This window comes from Epinephelus moara, chromosome 16 (genome assembly GCF_006386435.1).
Source record: "Epinephelus moara isolate mb chromosome 16, YSFRI_EMoa_1.0, whole genome shotgun sequence".
In the NCBI taxonomy this organism is placed as follows: Eukaryota; Metazoa; Chordata; class Actinopteri; order Perciformes; family Serranidae; genus Epinephelus; species Epinephelus moara.
The window spans coordinates 1,677,629-1,704,693 of record NC_065521.1 but is presented as its reverse complement, the minus strand read 5'-3'; the positions used below and the strand labels follow the sequence as shown (position 1 = coordinate 1,704,693).

General features: G+C 42.9%; 1 protein-coding gene across 2 annotated transcripts; it reads left to right on the top strand.

Moving 5' to 3' along the window:
- The first annotated feature begins 226 nt into the window (after positions 1-226).
- nhej1 (nonhomologous end-joining factor 1) lies at positions 227-22,052 on the top strand. 2 transcript variants are annotated; one of them, XM_050064925.1, is made up of 9 exons: positions 227-396; positions 1,586-1,727; positions 2,083-2,290; positions 2,375-2,596; positions 4,016-4,154; positions 5,574-5,632; positions 21,149-21,326; positions 21,438-21,526; positions 21,608-22,052. In XM_050064925.1, the coding sequence occupies exons 3-9, from the start codon at positions 2,105-2,107 to the stop codon at positions 21,683-21,685; spliced, it is 951 nt and encodes a 316-aa protein (XP_049920882.1). In that variant the 5' UTR covers positions 227-396; positions 1,586-1,727; positions 2,083-2,104; the 3' UTR covers positions 21,686-22,052. The 2 variants fall into 2 exon arrangements, with proteins under 2 accessions (XP_049920882.1, XP_049920881.1); XM_050064924.1 differs by lacking the exon at positions 227-396 and having other exon boundaries at positions 1,268-1,727.
- The last annotated feature ends 5,013 nt before the right edge of the window (positions 22,053-27,065 follow it).

The following is a 27,065-nucleotide window of genomic DNA, read 5'->3' as shown; positions in this document are numbered from 1 at the left end:
CCAGGAGGAACCCAGGGCCCGCAGCACCAGGAGGAACCCAGGGCCCGCAGCACCAGGAAGAACCCAGGGCCCTCTCCACCAGGAGGAACCCAGGGCCCTCTGCATATGTTTTGTCCTGAGCAGGCCGACTGCTGCCCCCTGCTGCGCGTCAGAGGCAGCACAGTAAGACACACGCTGTCAACACTGATTCAAATATAACCAAGAAGAACTGTCAGACTCTGAGCAGGTTGTAAAAGTGTTTACAGGCTGTTAACGTGACATTTTAAACGTAATTTTGACCAGAAGTGCCTAAACGTGTGCATGCCACTGAAAGCGGAACCTTTGAAAGACGCCGTTGTTTGACGTCGGAGTAGAAATCCCGAACTATCAACAGGAACCGGCGGAGGAGAAAAACTGGTAGTTTTTAAGTACTAATTCACTTGTTGTCGTGCATTAATGTGTCTCCAGGTGTGTTAGAAGCTGCTGCGGTTTATTTATCACCGAGCTACATTTAATTACTTTCGAAAAACGAACATGTAATCAGCTAACTTCCCCCGCGGGCTTCTTTTGCCTTGATTAGCTCGCAAAACTGGCAACAGGAAGTTGACGTTCTTGCACAAGATTTGGCAGTATGTGTTATACAGATGGTCGCCGAATTGAAGATTAACACATACAAAAGCAGTTAGGTTAAATTCATAAGCCATAACAGATGTACATTTTCATATAAGGAAGCAATCTTTAAAATGTAGACGTTCGTATATTGGGTTTGGTGTGATGCGCGGTTTCTTGCTTTGCAAAACTGGCATTTTAACAATAAATTTTAATACATGTGTTATTGAAATGATGGCCGAATTGAAGATTAACACATACAAAGGCAGTTAGGTTAAATACATAAGCCATATCGTGCCTATATTTTCATATAAGGAAGCAATCTTTACAGTGTAGACGTTCGTATATTGAGTTTGGTGTGATGTGCAGGCTTCTTGCTGTGCAAAACTGGCATTTTAGCAATAAACTTTGCTTTCTGTGTTGTTGAAATGATGGCCGAATTGAAGAGTAGTTCATACAAAAACAGTCACAGCTTAAAGTCATTAGCTATAACTCATCTATATTAACTTATAAGCAAGGATTTTTTTAAAATTCGGTTTCTGTAAATGGAGATTGGCTTCACTGTTTGCCTCAAAGCTCTAACCTGAGATTGCAATGCAAAAAGTGGGTATTTTTGCATTACGTATTGCTTATTATACTCATGCCGAATTAAGCACTAGCTGCTAACGATGTAGACACTGTTTGAAAAAAGTCGGTATGTCAAAGAATGTGTGCTGGGAAATGAGGGAAGTCTTAAATTCAGAGATTTGTGAATGGAGTTTGGCGCGAGGCTCTCTGCGCACGGGCGAGAGCGGAGCGTGTCAGGACAACATCCTCCTGATAAGCCTCTAACCGCTGGCATCTGTGCCCAGCTCTGCGTGGCTGTATACTGCAGTCATAAAGTTACTGATTTGGTATTTTTGCGATTTCCAAATTGGCATGAGTCAACCTCTGAAACGTGCCCTGCGCTTCAAATGGCGACTGACGAGAAATACCTCGTTTTATTCCCCGAAAACAGTCCCATTACAGGTCAGAAGAGAGGAGCCGGTAACCCGCCGCGGTCTGCCCTCCTGCAAGGTGGTGATTATGCGGCCGGGACGGCGTCTGTAGCCCGGCTTTAACAGATCTCGGGCCAGGCTTTGGGGGCGCATTCCTTGGAGGTGAGTGATTGAGAGAAGAGGTTTGATAAAAAAGAAAAGTACACTGTATTGTTTGGGGGTGTGTGGGTGTTCAGTGGGATCCACTTCCAGGAACATTTCCACAACATCCAGCAGCTTCCACCTGGGTAACCTGTAAAAGTAGTGAAAATATGAATGGGATTTGGCGTGGGGTTTGTTAATGGGAAAGAAAATGCTTGGGCTGCACCTTTAATGTCGCTGACGTCACTCCTAATGAAACATACAGTATCATGCACAAACAGGAGTCAATGTAAAATAATAAAGTTTACATTGAAGTGCACTGGAATGCATTCTGGGAGTTGTAGTCGACTGGACTGATGAGCTTTTCTTTTGTCAGGTTGTTTTGTTTCTAGACCGTGATGGAGCCCCGAGGAGCCGCCACCGACGACCTCCTGCAGCGTCCCTGGCTTCCTGTGAGCATCAGCGGCTGCCAGTTCCTCGCCAAGAGCTGGTTTGGGGACACGGCGTACCACATCCTGCTGACAGACATTCACTGTGTGTGGGAGGAGAGCATGGACTCAGCAGCCATTCAGAAGAGAGCGCAGGTACGCACGACTCCAAATGATTCATCGTTCATTTACGATTGTCAGTTTAAGTTTCACGAATGATTTGTGTTTTCTTCCCACCAGGAGCTGAACCGACGATTGCGAGCGCCGGTCAAAGCTTTCTTCTCCCACCTGTGCGAGGTGGTTCAGCCCTGTCTGGCAGGAAGTGACGGGGGACCCGACGGCGACGCACAGATCTCCCTGACGCGTCAGGAGGACGGAAACGTCAGCATGAAGCTGAAGAGTGAGCTGGCGGGGCTGCCCTTCTACTGGGAGTTCCACTGCACCCCCGCCCCCGTCACAGTGGTACGCTCCACATTTAACATATCCTTTCAGGTTGTCCATCCGTCTGTCTGTGCGTCCCGCTCCTGTGCACGCGATACCTCAACAGCTCCTTCAGGGAATTTCTTCAAATTTGGCACAAATGTCCCCTTGAACACAGCAAATTTTGGTGGTTGTAGGTCAAAGGTCAAGGTCACTGTGACCTCATCTATCTTTTTCCCGTGAACCTGATATCTCAAGAACACCTTGAGGAGATTTTTCATAAATTTGGCACAACTGTCCAGTTAGATTCAAGGATGAACTGATTCGATTTTGTTGGTCAAAGGTCAAGGTCACTGTGACCGTACATACTGAGGGAATTTCTAAAGATCTGTCACAAACGTCCACTTGAACTCAAGGATGAACTGATTTGATTTTGATGGTCAAAGGTCACTGTGACCTCGTGTGTCTCATTCTTGTGAAAGCGATATCTCAAGAACTCCTTCAGGAAATGTCCTCAAATTTGGCACAAATGTCCCCTTGAACTCAGCAATGAACTGATTACAGTGGTGATTCGATTTGAGGTCAAGGTCACTTTGATTTTGAGTCTGACTTATTCTCATGGAAGTGTTATCTCAGCAGAGCCTTGAGGGAGTGTCTTCAAATTCGGCACAAACATCTGCTTGGACTCAACAATGAACTGATTAGAATTTTGTTGAGATTAGATCTTCTGTGATCGTAGGTCAAAGGCCAAGGTCACTGTGACCTTGCATCTGTCTCACTCTTGTGAACGTGATATCTGAAGTACACCTTGTGGAAATTTCCTCAAATAAGGCACGAACGTTCCCGTTCACTTAGCCATGAATTGATTAGAATTTGGTGAGTCTGTCGTGTTCTTGTGAATGCGCTTTCTCAGGCTGCAAAGCTGATTAAAATTACATTACAAAAGTTGAATGACTTCATTAATTAGGGTTTCTTCTAACAGTTTAAAGAATTCTTTACTCTAAAAAAACCTACAGATTTTGTGAGAAACATTTAAATATCTGTCATTTTTAACACAAATTAAAAGTTTAACAGAGAATATTGATTATCAGGTGAAACAGCACTTTAGCCTCCAAATACATTAACCCTGATGTTTTATCAGCTTTGAGGATGCTTTCTGGGAACATCTGAGGAAAACTACTTTATTATATTAAATAAAAGGTACATTAGTCACTGACTTTTTAATTTTACAAGGTAAAGAATTTGATCTGCTGAATTCCAGTTCAAACAAAATGCTTTAAAAAGTGATAAAAAGAGAAAGAAAACGATTCAAACACGAGTTAAAAAGTAGCACAAAATTAAAACGTGACATCTATGTAATACAGGAAATTAAATCTGCAAAGGGTTTATAATAAGTCACGTAAACATGGTGAGTTCAAACTGCAGTCTTTTCCTCTGACAGTTTCATGTGTGTGTTTTCAGGCGTGTGTCCAGCTGGTGCGCCCCCTGCTGGTGATGAGCCACCTGCTACAGCGACAGGTGGAGCAGCTCGGAGGTCTGCTGGGGAGGAAGGACGCAGAGATCCAGGACTACAGGGAGAACGGGGCCACGCTCAGCAGAGGTACACACACACACACACACACACACACGTGTGCGCATTTTATTTAACCTTTATTTTACCAGGAGTCCTGAAAGCAGAAAAAAATCACAGGCATTAAAAATGATCTGATGTGTTTTTCTGCGACGATCTTCGAATACTTTATTATTTTTTTTCTGTCTCCGTGCTGGGGATAGTCGTGGCTGGAGGCCGGGTTGTTCATCTGTCCATTCGTGCTCATGTTCGTCCTGTTTTTGTAAACGTAATGTCTCAAGAATGCCGTGAGGGAATTTCTTCAAATTTGGCACAAATGTGCACCTGGACTCAAGGATGAAATGATTAGATTTTGGTGGTCAAAGGTCATTATGAACTCGTCTGTCTCATTCTCATGGACACATTATCTCAAAAACGCCTTGAGGGCTTTTATTTTCCAAATTTGGCACAAACGTTTACTTGGACTCAGTCATGAACTGTTTAGATTTTATGGGTCATAGGTCAAAGGCCAAGGTCGTTGTGACCTTGCATCCATTTCATTCTTGTGAATGTAATATCTTAAGAACAATTTGAGAGAATTTCTTTGAATTTGGCAAAAAACATCCACTTTGAGTCAAGGATGAGCTGATTAGATTTTGGAGGTCAAAGGTCATTATGACCTTGTTTGTGTCATTCTCATGGACACATTATCTCAAAAACGCCTTGAGGAATATTTTTGTCAAATTTGGCACAAACGTTTACTTAGATTTTAAGGGTCATAGGTCAAAGGCCAAGGTTGTTGTGACCTCATCTCTCTCATTCTCTTGAACATGGTAGCTCAAGAACGACTGGAGAAAATTACTTAAAATTTGGCACAAACGTTTCATCTGCCTCAAGGATGGACTGATTAGAGTTTGGTGGTAAAAATTCAAGGTCACTATGACCTTGCATCCATCTCGCAGTATCTCAAGAACACTTTGAGAGAATTTCTTCGAATCTTGCACAAACATCCACTTTGAGTTACAGATGAACTCATTAGATTTCGGTGGTCAAAGGTCACTGTGACCTTACAAAAGATGTTTTTGGCCCGAACTCAAGAATTGACATGACAAAATTTCACACAAATTTCTAATAGGACAGAATGATGAAATGATGAGAGGTAGTCCATCCTATTCTTGGGAACTTTTTATCTCAAGAACGCATCAGGGAAATTTCTTTAGATTTGGCATAAACGTTCACTTGAACTTAACAATGAACTGATTAGAAGACTTTTTTTTTCTCTCATGCCTCCAAGATGAACGTAGAAACAAAAACACGTTTGTGTCTTTCTCATCCGTTTCATGAACTCGTGACCTCACGGATTTATTTTGGGGCTCCTGACCACCAGCTGTGGGGCCACATGGAGGGAGTGGAAGGGTTAATGTTTTATGATATGCTAAATAATCCAAATGTGTGTGTGTTTGAACCCAGAGCGGCTGCAGACAGACGTCTTCGAGGAGCAAACCTACAGAGAGGGCTTCATGTCAAAGGTCAGTGACACACACACTCACACACACACACACGCATTGCGGCCCCTGCAGCTGGTTGTTAAGGCCTGTTTTTACCGTCCTCTCTGCGCTCCGTTCCTGATCGTTAACCGGCTGTGGCAAGCGCAGCTGAAACCACATGATAAAACACTGCGGCCGCTGGAGCAGCCGGCGCTGTCTCCGCCTGAAACACGAGCCGCCGTGACACGCTCTCAGTTCAAGTGGCCGTGCGTTACCATCAGCCAATCAGAGCCAGACGAGGGGCTGAGGTTTTACATTGAAAGTGTTTACTGTGTGTTCACGTGTGGAATTTCTCATCTGTTAATTGTTGACCTCAGTGTGTGTGTGTGTGTGTGTGTGTGTGTGTCTGTGATGACTCGTTTCAGATCCACCTGTGGAATGTTCAGTGTGTATCTACGTGCTCCTTTCCTGTCTGTTTTTACATTTTTATCTATTTGCTGCTCAGTTTTGATTCAGTTTCACTGTTTTTTCTTTTTTTAAATGTAGTTTTCATTCAGTTTTTTTGATGTAATCATTTTTTTAGGATTTCACCGTGGCACATCACAGAAAACAAAGACAATAAGCAGTTGTGGGCAAAGTTTTTAGGTCTTTAACTTAAGTAAAATTTGCAGAATTATGTTTTAAAAGTACCAAAAATAAAAGTACTCATCGTGCAGAATAGCCCGTTTTAGCTATATTAATAGCTCATGTGTGCTCAGCTTGTTTCTTTGATAACTTAAGATCCAGATGTTCAGGAGGTTTTTACAAGGAGCCGAATTATCCACAGAGGTCTCTTCCTCTTCAAAACGAATGAATCCAGTGATTTAAATTGGTAAAAACACTGAATAAAGCAGTTTCATGTTAAAATTCAGTGTTTCTCCAATGTGGTTCTGCACAGCAAGGACTGAAGCTGGGCTGACGCAAATGTCTGCTCTGCTTGTTTCTCTGATAACTTCAGATCCAGATGTTCAGGAGGTTTTTACAAGGAGCCGAATTATCCACAGAGGTCTCTTCCTCTCCAAAACAAACTGATCCGATGATTTAAATTGGTAAAAACAGTGAATAAAGCAGTTTTATGTTAAAAATCAGTGTTTCGCCAATGCCGTTTGGCACAGCAAGGGACTGAAGCTGGGCTGACGCTAACGTTTGCTCTGCTTGTTTCTCTGATAACTTCAGATCCAGATGTTCAGGAGGTTAATACAGGCAGCCGAATTATCCACAAAGGTCTCTTCTTCTTCGAAACAAACAGACCCAAAGATTAAAACCAATAAAAACACTGAATTAAGAAGTTTCATGTTAGAAATCAGTGTTTTTCCAGTGTAGTTCTGGACGGCAGGGGACTGAAATCGAACGTTTGCTCAGCTTGTTTCTCGGATAACTTCAGATACTGAATATAATCAGATCTACAATCAGATTTTTAGCCTAAGGTCATGAAAAGATTCAAGAATCATAGTAATAATGTTAATTACTATTAACAAAATGTGTTATTATGTGTCCTGTCCTGTGACTTTTCTGTGCACAGGTCGTTCATAAAAAAGACAAAAAAATGTATTTATTGTGCCTCTGACTGTTTGTTTCTTTTTGCCGTGGTATCAAGTATAATTTTTTTTCATACTAGCACTGTATCAAGGTCTAAAATTGTGGTATGGTGACGACATTATCTTCTTAAATTAACATCTTGACTTGCTCGTTACAATCAGCCCACTGTAGGGAACAGGTTTACTGTGTGATTTACTGCAGTGTTACTGATCTATTGTGAGACCTCTCCATAAATGTTAAACCTAAAATTAACCAAACCTCTGACGCCTTTTGTTCTTCAGCCTCCTCTGCAGAAAGAGACACATTGTTTAAAACATGTCAGCTTTGACGTGAAGGTCACGGAGGTTTTAAAGGTGAAGATCAGAGGGAAATTTTCCACCAAGTCATAAGTCACGGTTTGTTTGTCGCGTCACTTGGTGGTTTTCAGACAGGAAGCCGATGGTGTTTGTCTAAAAGGACACACCAGGAAAGGATCTCATTTTTAGGTGGTGGAAGGCGTCCAGCTCAGGTACGGCGAGTCATGGAAAGTTACATCCAGGTCACAGTGGCGGCTCTGTTTCCTGCTTGCTTGGTGATCACATCGGTGGAACGGGAAGGCGAGCGGACACTCAGAGACCACAGAAGAAGAAGAAGAAGAAGTGGATCAAAGTCTTCTTCCTCGTGGCAAATTCCACCGGGCTGCGACGAGGCCGCCTCCAGACCAAAGTCCAAACTGAAATGAAACCCATCTGGGAAAAATGTCGCCGGGACGCGTCAAAGGGAGACACACTGGATGGGCTGCTCCGTGTGTGTCTGTGTGTGTGTGTGTGTGTGTGTGTGAATCAGAGTAAATCAGGTGAAGGCGTTTGGCGTGTGTGTGTAGTATTTATCTATCAGGGTCGGGCCTTTGCATGCTCCTGTTTGTGTTTGCTGTCCGTCCATCCAGCGACTTGTGTTTGTGTCTACGTCTGTGTCCGTCTCCATGGCGACGCTCACCATGAAGGCCTTCGTGCTGATCATTTTAACAGATCATAATTAGGGTTTTTTGGGGGGGTTTTAACAGAGTCGAAAACACGGCAATTTTGCACGATCGTCAGTCGCCAGACGTATTTTTGAATGACATGTATTGGTCGCACAGATGTGTCTTAAGTGTCACTTAATGGCACTTTTCGTGGCACTATCCCGGCAGGAAACACACCAATGCTCATGTCTGCATTTTGCAGTCGGTCTGCAGTGTTTACTCCGGTGTGACTTTCGAGTTCTGCTCTTGTTTTGAGAACGTGAGACAGCAGTTATAGTCACATATGAATCCACTGAGCTTGAAGTCCAGGCGTCACAGGTTGATGCCACCCTGCACAGTTCAGTTGGTTTTCACAGGAACCATCTCGGCACTACCTCGGCAGGAAATGCAGCAACGTCTCTGTAAAGGATTTTCCAGTGCCATGAAAAGCGGTTGACAAGATCACCAACAAAGATCTTTGGACGAAGACACAGCTAATTCCAGCTTGAGATGAAATTGGACGAAAAGGATCAAAATGGATTGGGCACACTCTTCGAAAACCAATGTCAAACATCGCCAGACGGGCTCTGACGTGGAATCCTCGGGGGAAGAGAAAGAGAGGTCGGCCAAGAAACACCTGGTGAAGGGATCTGCAGGAAGACACCAAGAAGACGGGATACACCTAGTCACAGGTAGAAAAGAATGCCAGTGATCGGGTACTCTGGAGGTCCCTTGTCGACAGCCCATACCCCAAAAGGGGTTTAAGGCATAAGTAAGTTTCATGGCACTATTCTGGTGGAAATTGCACAAATGTCTCGGTAAAACCATTCCAGCAAGAAACACCACGATGTCTCTGTAAAAAACAGCCACTTTCTCGGCGGGAAAGGTACTAAGGTCTTGGAAAAAACGGTTGCTTCACGCAGGAAACGTAGCAATATCTCAGTAAAAACAACCTCTTTACTTGGAACTGTTGCAGCAAGAAACGTAGTGACGTTGCAGTAAAAAACGGACGCTTTTTGTGACAGTATCTTGGCAGGGAACACAGTGACTTGTTGCGAGGAAACACCTGTTTGGTGAGTTAAAGTCAGTTGGAAATGCAGCAGTGACTTGCTGTTTCTGGGTCACTATCAGTGGTCCCCTGCTTGGCAGCGTCTCACCCAGGTGTCACATATTAGAAACGTTGATGCAACACATAAAAACTGTAACATCTCCAGCGTTTACAGAAAAGTAAAATACCAACATTTTCTCCTGTGCTCTTTTTCCCTTCGTGAACTTCTCTGACATTTACTCAGTTATTTACGTACCTGCTGCCAACAGAGACAAATATCCTCAAAAATCTTCTGGCCTCATCATACCCCCCCCCCCCCCCCGCGCTTTCACCATTTCCACCAGTGTGTTTGGATGTGTGTGTGTGCTTGCGCCATTTGTGGCCTCCCGTTTCCCACACCAAGGGGAGTGAAGGGCAGAGGGACAGCGAAGGAGAGCCGATGATGACAGGAGCAGGAGCTTTTATTTTTCTCCTGCAGCTTTCCATGAAAGCCCCTCCCCAGCCCGCCACCACACAAACACCCCACCCAGCTCAGGTCAACATTTACATGGGTGGAATTAGCATGCGCTTCCCACTGATACACACACACACACTTGGATTTAAGTTGGGCTCCGGCTAAAGCTGGTCATGAAAAAAAAAAAGTTCAAATCCTTTTAGGATCACATCAGCTTCCCTTAGGACCTAAATTTGGAGTGTGTGTGAGTGTGTGTGTGTGTGTGTGTGTGTGTGTGTGTGTGTGTGTGTGTGTGTGTGTGTGTGTGTGTGTGTGTGTGGTGGCAGCAGCTCATGACCTGACAGAGGGGAGTGTCTGCTTGTCCACACAGAGCGGGCTGTGACGCATGCTTTTGGTTTTTCGGAGCAGAGTGTTGGTGTGTGTGTGTCACTGAGGCTGTTTTTTTTTCTTTATGTCTACATGCATGAGTGTGTGTGTGTGTCATGGTGACGCATGCTCCGCAGCACTCGCAGCGCGTCGTGCAGCAGCGTCACAGTTGTCAGCCCCTGGATTGAATTGTCACCGCTTGGGAACGTCGCCCGCTTCCTGTTCCACGAGACGGCGGCTTCACAGCTCCACGGCAACCAACCGCGCAGCAATTTTGACGACATCTGACAATTAGTGGCGTCCTCTGACCAGAACACCTCACTGGAGCTGCACAGGATCACATAATTGAGCCAAAATGTTGCCTTCCTGCGTTGTTGGCTTCCAAATTTGGCGTTCCTCACTCCAAATTTCCTGCTTTCCTTTGTAAATGAAAGGTTTTCCCGGTCAGGTTTTGTGTCGAGTGAGCGTAAAACTGCTTAAAAACAAAATGAGAATCAATAAGAAAACTATTTCCTTCTTCTCAGCCCAGAGATGTGAAGTTTTCCGTCTGCATTTAAAGAGCCTGTAATAATTATGTGCTCAGACGAGTTAAGAAATTATCCCTAAATGCTACTTGGCTCCCCACGTGACGCTGGCACAGCGGGAGGAGTCAAATCCTAATATCTGTTTGCTTCAACCAGAAGCTCTAAGTTAAGAGCAGGGCAGGAAACATCCTCCGACCACAGAGGCTGATGGATTCCAAAATACACACTTTGACTTAAAGCAGCCAAACGTGACTGAAAGAATGAAGACAAGCTGCAGATATCGATTGCTCTAATGGCTGCTGAAGATGGAGAGTCCAAAAGTAAATAAACTACCTAATTCCAGAAAAAAATGTTGGCATTGTGCAAAACACGTATCGAAAATCGAAACACCTAAACACCCACATTTATAGCTTAAAAAGCTGGAGAAAACCTACAGACAGGTCGCTACTAAACTGCTGGAAAAACACCCACGTTTGAAGCCTAAAATTTCACAGTTTTGGCTTAAAACACCAGGTTTTGGGGGCACACTACCTGCTGGACAAAAAGCAGCAATGTCTCAGCAAAAACGCTTTTCATGCCACTATACCTGCTGGAAAAACACAGACAGGTCACTACCAAACACCTACATTTGGAGCCTAAAAAGCAGATAGAAACACACAGACGGGTCGCTACTAAACTGCTTTAAAAACACAAATGGGTCACTGCACAACACCCACGTTAGGAGCCTTAAAATTTGGAGAAAACATACAGACAGGTTGCTACTAAACAGCTGGAAAAACACAGAACAGTGGAGCCTACAAAGCCGATGGAAGCACACTGACAGGCCACTACAAAACACCTACATTTGAAGGCTATAAAGCTGATAGAACCACAGCAACAGGTTGCTGCAAAAAGAATATTAGGTTTGAAACCTAATATGACAATGGAAACTAAGATAACTCGCTAAAAAAACCACTCATGTTTGGAGCCTAATATGCTGATAGAAACACACCAACTGGTTGCTACCAAGCCGCTTGATAAACACAGATAGGTTGCTACAAAATATTTATATTGGAGTCTAAAAAGCCAGTGAAAACACACAGAGGGTTTGTTGCTAAACCACTGGAAAAACAATCTACAAAAAAACTCATGTTTAAAGCCTGAAATTCAGTACAAACACACAGACAGGTGGCTACAAAACACCCATGTTTAAAACCTAAAATTCGATAGAAACACACCACTGTGTTGCCGCAAAACACCCACGTTTGGAGCCTAAAAAGCTGATAGATACACACCAACAGGTGGCTAAAAACACCCATGTTTGAAGCCTAACATTCAATAGAAACACACTGACAGGTGGCTACAAAACACCCACTTTTGGAGCCTGAAATTTGATAGAAACACACTGACACATGGCTATGTAACACCTATGTTTGGACCCTAAAATTTGATAGACAAACCAACATGTGGCTACAAAACACTCACGTTAGGAGCTTAAAAAACAGTTTGACATTCTCAGACAGTTGGCTATAAAACAGCCATGTTTGGAGCCTATAATTCAATAGAAACACACTGACAGGTCACTACAAAACACCCATGTTTGGAACCTAAAAAGCTGATATAAACAAACAGACAGGTGGCTACAAAACACTCACGTTAGGAGCTTAAAAAACAGTTTGAAACTCACAGACAGGTGGCTATAAAACACCCATGTTTGGAACCTAAAAAGCTGATATAAACAAACCGACAGATGACTATAAAACATTCACGTTAGGAGCTTGAAAAACAGTTTGAAACTCACAGACAGGTGGCTATAAAGCACCTACATTTGGAGCTGAAAAAAAAAATCCAATATAGAGACATTAACAGGTTGCTACAAAACACCCATGTTGCAAGCCTAAAAGGCCGGTGAAAGCACATGACAAAACAACTGTTTATTTTTTAGTCTCAAACAGTAGTCTGCAGCTTGGCAGGTGACACACCATCCACCATGGCCTCCAGTCAGCTCTTATACTTTGTCACCTGAGAAACGTTGATATGACACATATGAAATGTGCAAATGTAGTGTATCAGTGGTTTGTAGAAACGTACAATGCCAGCATTTTCATCTGATAAGCGGGCAGTGTTAAAAACCAGAAAATGAGAGAATTAGGAGGCAAGTGAATGAGGAGAGTGGAGGAAGGTTGGACGGGTGGCCTCTTTCCTCCTCTTCTTCTTCTTCTCCTCAGTCAATCATTGACTGCTGCTCTCATAAACAGCAGCGAGCTGCTCTTTATCTCACATACCTGAGGAATTCAGGGCCTAGGTGGGAAGAAGGAGAGGCGAGTGAATATGAATGAAATGTGCTCACATTGGTATGAAAGTGATGTTGAACTCTAGAATATTCATATTTGTCCTGAGCTGTAGAGGTAACACACCCAAATGAAGAGAAAGAAACATTGTCGTTTTTCTCCAGTGCCATAGATACTTGGGATGCAGTTCTTCCGGACCTGACATAGCAGCACAAACACATACTGCTTTAAGAGTCGTCTCCTTTGGTCTGAATCAGGGACTGACAATGTTTTGATGCATTGGATGTGCTGAATGTGCATATTAAGGCAGTACAGGAGGAGGTGCACATTAATAATCCTCCAGGACTGTAACATGCTCATGTTTAACCCAAACAATGTGTCATGTGACTGCAGTTGCTTCACATCCAGGTCGGAACACCTTCTCACCACAAACCAACTGCACCAGAGTTCCTTTGGAACCGGACTGAGACCACCTCTTCAAGAAGGTCTCGGTCCGGTTGTTTTGGTGCGTTCACACCTGCCCCGAAGTGTGACGAGGCGCTTAGCGTCTATTCACGGGATGTCACGAAAAACGATACCTCGGTACCACAAAATTCTGAATATGTGACGGGAGTCGTTTTCCTCCAGTACTGTACATACCACGAGGCAATTCTTGAGGACATGATGGGGCAGCAAAGGAAAACGAAGAACCTCCACCTTGATTCGTCAAAAAGAAAAGCGTTTTTTCCTAAGGCCAGCATATTTTGTATTTCTTTGCAGTGGGAACTCCGCGTATTTCAGCCAGCAGCATGATAAGGTACTTAGTGTCTGTGCTGCAAGTTATTTCTGATTGCAGAGAGTTGAAAAATGTTCAACTTCAGGTCAAAGCGCTTCAATCATCAATGTCAGTTTTTACCCAGCTGTCCAATCACAGTGGAGGAGGGGCGGGACATACAGCCTTCCACAAAGACATTTACTGAACAAAATGTCAAATATTCTCTGGTTTTTAGCTTTTCTTTGAATATATCTTTCCAACCTAATTATTTTTTGGGTTTTTAACCGTTGGTCGGACGAAACAAGACGTTTAAAGACGTCACTTTGGATTCTGGAGGCGCATGATGCTGTTTTTTTTGCATTATATCAACTAAACAAACAGTGGAATCAATCATGAGCTTCACGTCGTGTTTCTGTTTGTAAGGAGTAACAAAACAGAACCATCTCCACTCCAGCAGATCTTCCTCCTCCTCTTCCTCCTCCTCCTCCTCCTCCATGTGCCCTCTGTCAGTTGCACACAGTTTCCACAGGGTTGTCCCCGCTCTGGGTCTGTAATTAGGCCCTCTGTGGCCTGGCCGCTCCCCCCTCTTGAGCTGCTGGCCGCTGGGCCGAGCCCCAGCCTGGACCGGCCGAGTGCGGCGTCCCGCAAAGACATCATGAGACATGAGAGCAGCAACACAAAACACGGCTGCAGCACGTGAACACGCCGGGCGCCTCCTTGCAATCTGCTGTATTGTATTCCGTGACACCTGACGCGTGCTGCGACAGCTGAGACAGGAAGTGACGAGGAGGTGCAGGAGGCGTGGACAGATAGACTTTCCTCAGCTGACATTAGATCAGTATCAGTGCTCGTGCATTTTACTGTCTGCTGTAGATTTTCCTCCAAACCTGAGAACATCAGAGCTGATGTGAGACTTGTAAGGTTGATATGTGAGCATGAAACTATAACTGTGAACATATGCTGACATTCCTTTTACTCCCAAAAACTGGCACGTTTCTGTGTTTCCTTCTCAGATAATGCCATGAAAAGCGTTTTTTTTTTTTTTTTTTTAACTTAGACATTGCTGCATTTCCTGCCAAGATAGTGCTACAAAAGCGGTCATTTTTTATCGAGACGTTGCTGTGTTTCTGGCCGGGATAGTGCCACAAAAAGTGGTTGTTTTTGCCGAGATATCGCTGCGTTTCCTGCCGAGATAGAGCTGTAAAATAAGGGGTTTTTTTTGTTTGTTTTACCAAGGTATCACAGTACTTCCTGCCAGGAAAATGCCACTAAAAATGGTAGGTTTTTTTTTTTTCGAGATATCGCTGCATTTCCTGCCAAGATACTGCCACAGAAAGCTGTTGTTTTTAACTGAGACGATGCTGTGTGTCCTGCCCAGATAATGCCATGAAAATCCATTGTGGAAATGATGTGAAATTTTTAAGGTTCATGCCAAAATTTTATTTTCTATTTTAATTATTTATTTGATCGTATTTTGTTGTATCAAAAAAAACTGATATCTGATCGTATAATGGCCGATATTCCTTCTTTGCTCTGATTTTTATCCAAAACTCTGATGTTTGAGAGTGATTTATTCTCAACTTTCTCTGCTCAGAAACATCCACCACTTCACAAAAACTCTAAAATCGTATTATTTTTTTACTTTAAAGACAGACCTGGGATGTCTCTTGGTTTTGTTTCAAGTCTCAGCTTGAAGAATAAGCGCTCCTTCTCACAACTCCTGTTCTCTGGACAAGCGTGCACAGATAAAATGTGACGTGTTTCTCCATATTAAAGCCAGAGTTGATGAACAGAGCCGGAGTGTGTGCCCTGCGGAGGCCACCTGAGTCGCCATGTGTGTAACTGAGATATTATTGTGACCGTTAATGGGAGCTTTGGCTCAGATTAGCAGCTTTCTGTGTGTCATCACCCCGAAGGGAGACGTGACGACAGCAGACGAGGGCAGAGGAGAGGTGAAAGGTAAATGAAGTGGAGGTGTGGATGGCGTCAGATATACTTCACCTGCCGCTGTTTGTTTGGGGTCACACTGTGTGTGTGTATGTGTGTGTTTCTGCTGACGACACTCGAGTGTTGTCTTGTCAGGTTAAATCATCTAATTGTTTCCTTCAGTTTGAGCGACTAAAAATACTCTGTGACTCATCTGTTGATGAGTTGTCCAGTTTTGGTCCAGTAAAGGCATGCTTCCTGTTTCTCGTGCTTTTGACCACATCATGTGGCCTTCATCAGTGGATGGAGTCGCTCAGTTGCCATGGAGATGGTTTAGTTGTTATCAATTAACCAGCTGCTTTTAAAAAGCATCTTTAGTATCTGCTCTGGGATGATATCTGGTGTTGGGTCTGTGTCGCACGTGATAACAGCTCATCGTTTCCATGACAACGGAGCAGTTTGATCTTCTGGTGAACCGCAATGTTTTGCTCAAAACACCCAAGTTGTATGGCTCAAACGTTGCTGGGAGAGCTGCAATGTGTTGCTTGAAACACCCAAGTTATGTATGGCTCAAACGTTGCTGGGATAGCCGCAATGTGTTGCTTAAAACACCCAAGTTATGTATGGCTCAAACGTTGCTGGGATAGCCGCAATGTTTTGCTCAAAACACCCACGTTATGTATGGCTCAAACGTTTCTGGGATAGCTGCAATGTGTTGCTCAAAACACCCACGTTATGTATGGCTCAAACGTTTCTGGGATAGCTGCAATGTGTTGCTCAAAACACCCAAGTTGTGTATGGCTCAAACGTTTCTGGGATAGCTGCAATGTGTTGCTTAAAACACCAACGTTTCTGGGATAGCTGCAATGTGTTGCTTAAAACACCCAAGTTGTGTATGGCTCAAACGTTTCTGGTATACTCGCAATGTGTTGCTCAAAACACCCACGTTATGTGGCTCAAACGTCACTGGGATAGCTGCGATGTGCTGCTAAAAACACAGGTTTCGTGGCTCAAACGTTGCAGTGGTTTGGTGAAAAATATCCCGGTTCTGTGGCTCAATTATCACTGGGAAAAGCCGCAGTGTGTAGATGAAAAACACCCTGGGTCCTTGGCTCAAACGTCACTGCTGAAAACACCCAGATTTCTTGGCTCGAACTCCGCAAATGTTTTATTAAATAACAGAGGTTCCTTGGCTCAAATGCCACAATTCGGTGGTGAAAAGCACACAGGTTTTGTGGCTCAAATGCAGCTGGAAATATCGTAGTGAGTAGATGAAAGACACCAAGGTTCCTTGGCTCAAACGTCATTGATATAGCTGCAATGTGCTGCTATAAACACCCAAGTTATATGACAAATCAGTACAAACAACCAGATTGTGTTGCTCAATCACCGCTAGAATAGCCGCATTGTGCTGCTAAAAACACCCAGGTTTTGTGGCTCTAACGTCACTGGGATAGCTGTGGTGTGCTGCTAATAACACCCAGATTCTGGGGCTCAAACGTCACAGGGATAGCCCAATCTCCCACTAAAAAACACCCAGGTTCTGTGGCTCAAACACCACTGGCAAACACAGCAATGTTTTGGTGAAAAATACTCAGGTTTCGTGGCACAAACGCTGCCTGGAAACACTGCGAAGGGTCACCTAAAAACAATCGGTGTTGTTCGTAGGTCTCTCTGAGATGTCAGCTCATTTGCATATATCGCTCGTCAATCAGCGAACTCGGAGCTGAAGTCGGAGCCTCAGCAGACAGACAGCTCAGACAGGAAGTGGAGGGATGAGGTCAGAGCTGCACCTGAGCAATCTCGTCTCAACCACGTCCTGTTCATACTGCGCACCTTCATCTCTTCACTCGTCCTCCAGCAGTGCAATCATCCAGGTTTTTTCTTTGTTCGAGGACGTGACCTCGAGTGTTTCAGGGGTTCAAACGCAAAGTGACACCTTGCTCTTGGATTCGGGGACAGGAAGCTGAGGTCACAGCGAGGAATGAGGGAGAGTAAACATGAGGTCAGCAGCAGAGAGGAGGATGAGGCCGAGCGTGAGTGTGAGACTGTCCGGCACCAGGACCCCCGCCTGAAAAACACCAGCAGCAGCAGCTCGGCTAAAATCAGAGTTGTTTACCTGCTAATAATAGAGGAACACCAACACGCCGCCCCCCGTCCTCTCAGCACCTTCCCCACACATGATGCTTTACTGTGGGGAAGGAGGCGCGGCCACCAGGTGAGCCCTCCTTCTCCTCCTCCTCCTCCTCCTCCTCCTCCTCCTCCTCCTCCTCCTCCTCCTCGTCTCTGCCTCTTGAGGACTTTGTTCTGTTGCGAGAGCAGGGAGGAACTTTCCGTAACATTACCCAGCCCGACAAAACAGGCGAGAGGTTATTGACCTGCTGTAATCACCTCTTTATTCCTCGCCTGCCGTTTCCTTTCTGGTCGGCAGCAGCGGCGGATAACAATCGGCTCGCCGCCGTGTGCCACTTTTGTACCTTTCCTAAAATACAGGGAGGTATGGCAGCCCGTCTGTGCCAAGACAGTGATAAAAATAAAGATGAAGTCAACATTTAGACTCGCTAAATCACAATGTAGTATCTAATATTGATTTACTATCAAATAACTTTCTTTAATAATAGATAAATAAATTTGGCACCAACATTCACTTTAAGTCATGGATGAACTGATCAGAATTTGGTGGTCAAATGTTGTAACCTTGTGTCCATCTCATTCTGTGGAACGTGATATCTTAAGAATACCTTCAGGGAATTTCCTCAAATTAGGCACAAACGTCCACCTGGATTTGAGAATGAACTGATTAGAATTTGGTGGTCAAAGGTCACTGTGACCTTGTCTGTCCCATTCTTGTGCAATATCAGTAGAACACTTTGAGGGAGTTTCCCCAAATTTGGCACAAACATCCACCTGGATTCAAGAATGAACTGATTAGAATTTGGTGGTCATAGGTCACTATAATCTTGTATCTGTCTCATTCTCTGGAACATGACATCTTAAGAACGCCTTGAGGGAATTTCTTAAGATTTTATCCACTTGGATAAAATGAACTAATAGTAGAGCATGTTGAGGGAGTTTCCTCAAATGTGGCACAAATTTTCACTTGGACAAAGGTCAAAGGACACTGTGACCCCGTCCGTTGCATTCTCATGAATGTGATATCTCAAGAACACCTTTAGGAAATGTCTTTAAATTTGGCACAAACTTAAACTTTGACTCAAGTATGGACTGACTAGAATTTAGTGGTTACCTTGCGTCCATCTCATTCTCCAGAACATATCTCAAGAAGGCCTTCACAGAATTTCCTTAAATTTGAGGAACTGATTAGAATTTGGTGTTCAAAGGTCACTGTAACTTTGTTTGTGCCATTCTTGTGAGTGTGACATCTGTAGAAGACCTTGAAGGAATTTCTCCCTAATTTGTCACTAATGTCAACTTGGACTAAAGAATGAACTGATTAGCATATGGTGGTCAAAGGTCACTGTGACCCTGTCCATTGCATTCTCATGAACGTGACATCTGAGCAACGTCTTCAGGAAATATCTGTAAATTTGGCACAAACATTTGAGTCAAGCATGACCTGATTCAGTGTTGAAAGGTCGCTGTAACCTTGTGTCTGTCTCATTTTCCAGAACGTGGTATCTCAAGAACGCCTTGTGGGAATTTCTTAAGATTTGGCACAAATGTTCACATGAACTTAACGATGAAGTGAGTAGAATTTTGTGGTCAAAGATCAAAGGTTGCCGTGACCTTATCTGTCTAATTCTCATGAATGTGATATCTCAAGAACGCTTTGAGTGAATTTCTAAAGATTTGGCACAAACATTCACGTGTACTTAACAATACACTGGTTAGAATTTGATGGTCAAAGGTCACTGTGACCCCGTTTGCTGCCTTCTCATGAATGTGCAAGAACACCTTTCGGATTGTTTTTTAAATTTGGCACAAACATTTACTTTGTGTCAGTTATGAACTGACTAGAAGTCGGTAGTCAAAGGTCAAGGTCATTGTGACCTTGCATTCATCTAAATCTTGTGAACATCATATCTCAAGAACACCTTGAGAGAATTTCTCCAAATTTGACACAAACGTTCACTTGGTCTTGAGGATGAACTGATTGGAATTTGGTGGTCAAAGGTCACTGTGACCTTGCAAGCATGTTCTCAGCCATAACCCAAAAATTCGTACGCTAATTATGACAAAACGTGACACAAATGTCTAACAGGATAAAATTATGAAGGTCAAAAGGTCAAAGGTCAACTTGACTGTGACATCATCATGTTTTAGGAACAGAGGGGGAGACATTTGGTCAGATACTGAATTGGTGACACTTGAAACTGTGCTGGCTGGTGTTGATAAAACCCTAGTGTTACGCAAAGAATAAGAAACGTTTGGGCCAATCAGAGGCCAGTAAGGGGGTGTGATTGATCTGAGTCAGGGTTTTTATTTTCATCATACAGAACTTTTATTTGTTTCCTGGCTCTGATAGACCAGAGGAGGGTCTTTAAACTATCACATAAGAGCCGGATCCGACCAATTGAACTCAACTTCTCAGATCAAATAATCTGAAGTGAGCTGGCAGCCAGAGCGACGAGGGGAGGGGACGGCGGGGGGGAGTGAATAAAAAGAGAGAATAAGGTGGGCTTTCTGCTGCACATTGCTTTCTCTGTGCCCAAAGCAGAACGAAGCCTCACCAGAGCATTTACATTTATTTTTACGACATTTAAACAAACAAATAACAAAAATAAATCAATGTGAAACCTCGAAACCTGACCACAGTGTGTTTAGGAGCCCCTCTGCCCTGACAGCGAGCGGGAGACCACCAATTTCTCCCGGTCAATATTTGAGGAGCTAATTTGGAGAGTTTGTCCTCTCCATTGGGGGAAAAAAAAAGAAGAAGGATTTAGTGAATAGCGTGTGTTTTCCTACGCGTCGGCCGTGCGTTTGCATAATGTCGCAGGGGTTTACACGCAGCCTTATCTGTCAGGCTGGCAGGGGTGTGTGTGTGTTTCAGTTGTTCCTGCTCTACCTGCGGTCAGCTGTGCCAATAATGCAGCTTTGATTAGAGGCTTATCGCGGCCCCGGCACACCCTGCATCACACCTCGGGCATGTGACTCCTGCAGCAGGGCCGTAAAACAAACATACCCCAAACACCAAGCTGTGTGAAAAGGACACTTTCAGGCTCTCAGCTCATGCACCTGATTATTGCTTCTTATTCAGCTCTATGGAGTTATTGGATTTAAGGCTGCAGACATACGATCGTCTCAAAGGTTCAGAGGAATGCAGGATCTACATGGTGTAACAACACGCAGAATACACGAGATCACAGTGTGATGAAGCCAATTAATTAGTTATGTGATGCTTTAAAAAGGGCGTGTCACCAAAGGTTTCTGACAGAATCAGAGAGGATCGGTCAGAGTAAAGCAGGGGACGGAGAACTGTGATGGATGTTTGGGTCGTAATCTACAGTTTGTTTGTTTCCTACATGTCTGGTCGTCTGACTGCTCGTATGTTTACTCAGTTGACAGGCAGTCTAATGGTGGAATACGTACATTTAAGTATCAAAGTACCTCAAAGTTATACTGAAGTACAGTACTTGAGTAAATATCCCACCACTGAGCCATTGTTTTTTTACTAAACCCATCTCTCTCTTCCCATCAGGCTCTTCCTCTGCTGTGTTCCCAACAGTCGGACGCTCTGAGCTTCAACGCCGACCTCCAACACCTCTACGCAGCCATCGTTGCCCACGGCAACACGCGGAAACGCAAACTGTCTGAGGAGTGCCCTGTTGAGGAGGAACAGCCGCCTGCCGAGGAATCACACGTCACCTCGTCTTCAGGTTTCAGTCATTGATCTTGACTTTGAGTCTCTCGGCCTCCATCTTAAAATTCACACAGAAACAAAGATATTCAGATATTCGAGTCTTTAATTGTGTGTCCTCGTCCCGCAGCTGGATCTGTCGTCAGCAGTGAAGCAGGTGAGGACCGGCAGGTGGACGCAGCTGGAGCCAAAATGGCCGACACACCCACAGTAAAACAGGTACGACGACATCAGACGGATCAAAAGAACAAAAAAATCACAATAATGATAATTATCTGTCTACGTTTTTGTCCCCTCCAGTCTGTCCCAGTCAGGTCGGACCCTGCTGAGCGACCGTCTTCCAAACCAAAGAAGAAGAAAGTGGGTCTGTTCAGATGAGCCCGGGCAGTAGGGTCGCACACACCCACCACCATTCAGAACCTCACTGGGAAAAGTGCTTTTTTAACCCATTTATTTAAAAATGGGCTCATCTTTAAAACTTTTTTTATTCTTAAACTTTTATTTTGAAAAGAAAAAAAAGCTTTTATAGTTTAGGACACATGAGCTGGTTTTAATTAGGGTTTAGATTAGCTGACGTAGAAGGTTTTATGGGTTAAACGTTAATTAAATCATAATAATAAATATGTTTTTTTTATATCTGGATTCTGTTGGATTTTAGAGGAGTCAAGCAATTTGTGAATTAAAGATGTAAATATAATTTTGATGGCTATTTTTGTCGGTTATTAATAAAATCAACTAAAATCAACTATTTGTCATGTTGCTGTAAATCAACTGTAGACCACACTGTGTAAATTTCAGGTAAATCAAACAATAATTGCCTGACAAGTCATACTTCCTGTTGCCAGTAGGTGGAGCCTCATAAAATATCTTTAATAACTTTTTATCACAAAGTTGTCCAGATGTTTAACACCAGTTTTGAAGTCAGTCGGACTATGTCTGCACGAGGAGTTCGTTAAAATGTGAAGTGTGGAAAATGCCAAAATTGACCAGGAAATTTAAAATGGCCGCCATCCTGTTGGGTTTAGCCTATTCGTCCAAGAGGCTTTTTTGGCGAAACATTGAAATCCAGAAACATGGTAACATAAATGTGTTCAGGGGACTAATGTCAAATGTGCAGTTTGGTGGAGATCGGACCATTTACTCTAAAGTTATAACAATTTCGTGTTTCATGGTGAGACATCAAAATTCGACACTCCGCAGCGGGCGGGCCCTTCAACGTGAGGTAGATCTTTTAATAATATTTGATCACAAAGTAGTCAAGCTCGCAAAAACCAAATTTGAAGTCAGTTTGATGAAATCTGTAGGAGGAGTTCGTTAAAATACAACACATGGGAAATGTCTAAAATTATCACGGAATTCAAAATGGCCGCCATCCTGTTGGGTTTAGCCTATACTATTAATAAATTTTGATCACAAAGTAGTCGAGCTCGCACAAACCAAATTTGAAGTCAGTCCGATTCATTCTGTAGGAGTTAGTTAAAATACAACACGTGGGAAACACCAAAAATGACCCCCGAATTTTAAAATGGCCGACTTCCTGTTGGGTTTAAGCAATGGGTCCAAGAGACTATTTTGTACATCTGGGCATGATACAGGTGTGTAGAGATTTTCGTGCAGCATGCGGTCTGTGCTCATGTTCAGAGGGCGTGACCAAGCCATTTTGCCCCGCCTACTGGCAAAAGCCATATCACATGTCAAATTTATAGGGCGACTGGCGCACATGCAAAAAGTGGCGCAGTTTTGAGTATGTTAAAACCCCCAAAAGGCCCTAAAAATGGTTTAAATATATTGAAAGACATTCTGGAAGAGGAGATTTGAACTCTTAAACTCATCTCAGCCATAACTGAACTTGTTTTGTCCTTTTTAGTGTTGCAAAAAAATAATTTTAATTCCACTTTAATTCAAATTTAGTCAAAAGTCAAGCTTCCATGTGTCTTTATTTGTGTTCCTCTGGTTTTAAAAGCTCAAACTCGTCTGTGTTTGTGTCCAAAAATCCACTCTGAAGTCATTTCAGACAGACGGAGGGAGAATAATGAGCGGACGGCGGTCGATAGAGCAGCCGCTCTCCTCTTTTCAGAGCACAGTGAGATGTTGACTCAAGGTGTTGCAGCATCTCGGGAATGCTATTGAAGTTTTGGATGGAAAGTCACTGTTTGCCTGCAGGATTTCGAGAGTTTCTGTGTGACAAACGTCACAGAGAAGTGGCGTCATGTTAACTGGAAATGCAGAGGATATGTGTATATTTTTAGGCCCTTTACTTTCCTGATGGTTCCCAGATGCTTCACACATTTCCTAGAAAGCGATACCTAATAAAGGCATGTAGAAATATAACAGGTAATGAAAGTGTGATAAGAGAATCCTGCCTTTCTTTGTGTTTGATAACTGTAAACAAAATATTTGGTGGGTTTGGACTGTGTGGCACAAAACAAAACATTTCATGACATCATCTTCTCACTGCCACATTAGATGTCTTAAAGGAAATGTCGATATTTTTCAACTTGGACCATTTTTTTCATGTCTTTGTGTCTAAGTGACAAATAGAGTCAACAGGTGTTGAAATCAATCCAGTATTGAGAGAGAGCGCTGCAGACGACAGCCACAAAAACAGGCTGCAATGTAATGTCAATGGGGCAATTGAGCACCGTCATTGTATATCCATTAAAAGTGTTTATGTCACTGACAGGCTCAGGTTGTTATTCTAAGTGTTTGACAACATTCTGGAAAGGATCCCTACAGAGATAGAGCTTTGTGTTAAAGAGTAATATCCTTTTTGTTTAACCAGAAACAGCCTTGAAATCACCGTCACCAAACCCACCAGACTCCATTTAAATAAACAGTAATTTTAGCGTGTATACAGTAGAGGCAGCATGTTTTCGCATCTAACTGAGTGAATTAAGGGTTAATTTCAACCAAACCAGAGCTGGTGATTGTTGGAAAAGCGAAAGGTTGAACCAAGACACACTTTGTGAGTTGTATTTTGTTTCTGTCGACTTTGAATGACGTATGTTATGATGATGAAATGACTGTTTATTTAAATGGAGTCTGGTGGGTTTGGTGATGGTGATTTCAGGGCTGTTTATAGATAAACAAAAAGGATCTTACTGTGTAACAAAAAATCTATCTCTGTAGGGATCATTACATAATGTAGAATAACAATCAGAGCCTCTCAATGGCAAAAACAAACACCTTTAGTGGACGCAAATTGATGACACAATGATAAACTTAGTCTTACTCTTTAACACAAAGCTCTTTCTCTGTAGGGATCCTTTCCATAATGTTGTCAGACACTCAGAATAACAATCTGAGCCTGTCAGTGACAAAAACAAACACTTCTGTTGGACATAAATTAATAGTACAACGCCAAAATTACTGTTTATTTGAATGGAGTCTGGTGGGTTTGGTGATGGCAGCACAATGTTAAAATTACTCTTACTTTTTAGCAAAGAGGTCTATCTCTGTCTGGATCCTCTCCATAATGTAGAATAGCAATCAGAGCCTCACAGTGGCAAAAAAAAACAAAAACAAAATAACACCTTCAGTGGATACAAATTGGCGGCACAATGATAAAACTTTGTAAAATAAACAAACAAACAAACAAAAATCTCTGTAGAGATCCTTTCCCTAAAGTTGTCAGACACTTAGAATATCAATGTGAGCCTGTCAGTGACAAAAGTAAACACTTTAATGGGATGTACATTTTTGGCGCAACGATAAAATTACTGTTAATTTAAACAGTATGGTGGGTTTTGGTGATGGTGATTTCAGGGCTATTTCTAGTTAAACAAAAATGATATTACTCTGTAACAAAAACATCTGTCTCTGTAGGGATCCTTTCCATAATGTAGAGTAACAATCTGAGCCTCTCAATGGCAAAAATAAACACCTTTAGTGGAAATCGGTGCCACAATATTAAAATTACTTGTACTCTTTAGCAAAGAGGTCTATCTCTGTAGGGATCCTTTCCATAATGTAGAATAGTAATTGGAGCCTCACAGTGGCAAAAACAAACAAACAAAAACACCTTCACTGGATATAAATTGGCGGCACAATGATAAAACTTTGTAAAAAAAAAAAAAAAAAAAAAAAAAGGGTCTATCTCTGTCGGGATCCTTTCCATAATGTTGTCAGACACTTAGAATAACAACTTGAGCCTGTCAGTGGCAAAAATAAACACTTTTATGGGATGTATGTTGTTAGTACAAAGATAAAATTACTGTTTATTTAAATGGAGTCTGGTGGGTTTGGTGATGGTGATTTCAGGGCTGTTTCTGGTTAAACAAAAAGGATCTTACTCTGTAACACAAGGCTCTATCTCTGTAGGGATCCTTTCCATAATGCAGAATAACAATCTGAGCCTCTCAATGGCAAAAACAAACACCTTTAGTGGAAGTAAATTGACGGCACAATGTTAAAATTACTCGCACTCTTTAGCAAAGAGGTCTATCTCTGTAGGGATCCTTTCCATAATGCAGAATAGCAATCGGAGCCTCACAGTGACCAAACAAAAAAAAAAAAAAAATCACCTTCAGTGGATACAAATTGGCAGCACAATGATAAAACTTTGTAAAAATAAAAAAGAAAGAAAGGGGGGTCTATCTCTGTAGGGATCCTTCCCATAATGTTGTGAGACACTTAAAATAACAATCTGAGCCTGTCAGTGACAAAAACAAACTTTTATGGGATGTACATTTTTGGTACAATGATAAAATTACTGATTATTTAAATGGAGTCTGGTGGGTTTGGTGATGGTGATTTCAGGGCTGCTTCTGGTTAACCAAAAAGGATCTTACTCTTTAACAATAAGGTCTATCTCTGTAGGGATCCTTTCCATGACGTAGAATAAGAGTCTGATCCTGTCAGTGACAAAAACAAACACTTTTAGTGGACCTAAATTGACAGCACAATGTTAAAATTACTCGTACTCTTTAGCACAAAGCTCTATCTCTGTAGAGATTCTTTCCATAATGTTGTCAGACACTCAGAATAACAATCTGAGCCTGTCAGTGACAAAAACAAACACTTTCAGTGGACATAAAGTGACACAAACATGGGGAAATAGGGTCCAGGTTGAAAAATACCCCAAAGAAATCCCATTAGACTACAGATCTGCAGGTTTTAACAAAAAGGATCCTAGGAGTCTTGGTCCTGAAATCCCATAAATAAAAAAACATTTTAAGTATTCTTAAGTTGACTTTGGGGCCATGAAAGCCTGACTAAAGGCCCCTGGAGGCCTTCAGACCATCAGCAGAGGGCTGAGTGGGCTCAGCAGAGTGTTAGGTGTCTCTGTTGGTGAAGCTGGACCTTTCCGGGGAGGGAACTAAAGTCAGACCCTGGCTCTAAAGTGATGTAGCATATGAGCTCACTGTCAGCTGGAGGTGGAGGTGATGGTGGACGGAGAGACATCTCAGAGAGACACCTGCCAAGCTGCAGACCACTGTTCAAGACAAACAAATAAAAAACACCTGAAGAAATCCGTCTCTTCATTTACCACCACTGCTTAAGTTAACTCCAGTCTGTGGTGGTTCTGTTAATGGGAGTTCTGGGAAATGTAGGAGATGTCCAGAATGAGTGAGGCTGAAACAATAAGTTCAGGAAGAGTGAATCTGAGCATCAAACAATCACTAAAATGTTCAGGTTTTCCAAATCAGGATCCTGGGGGCGCTTAAGGGGATCCTTAAGGGTTTCCCTGGAGGTCCTGATTACCTGAGTGACAGTTTAATGTCTCACCTCCAGCACAGACTGTTACGTCACTGAGTCT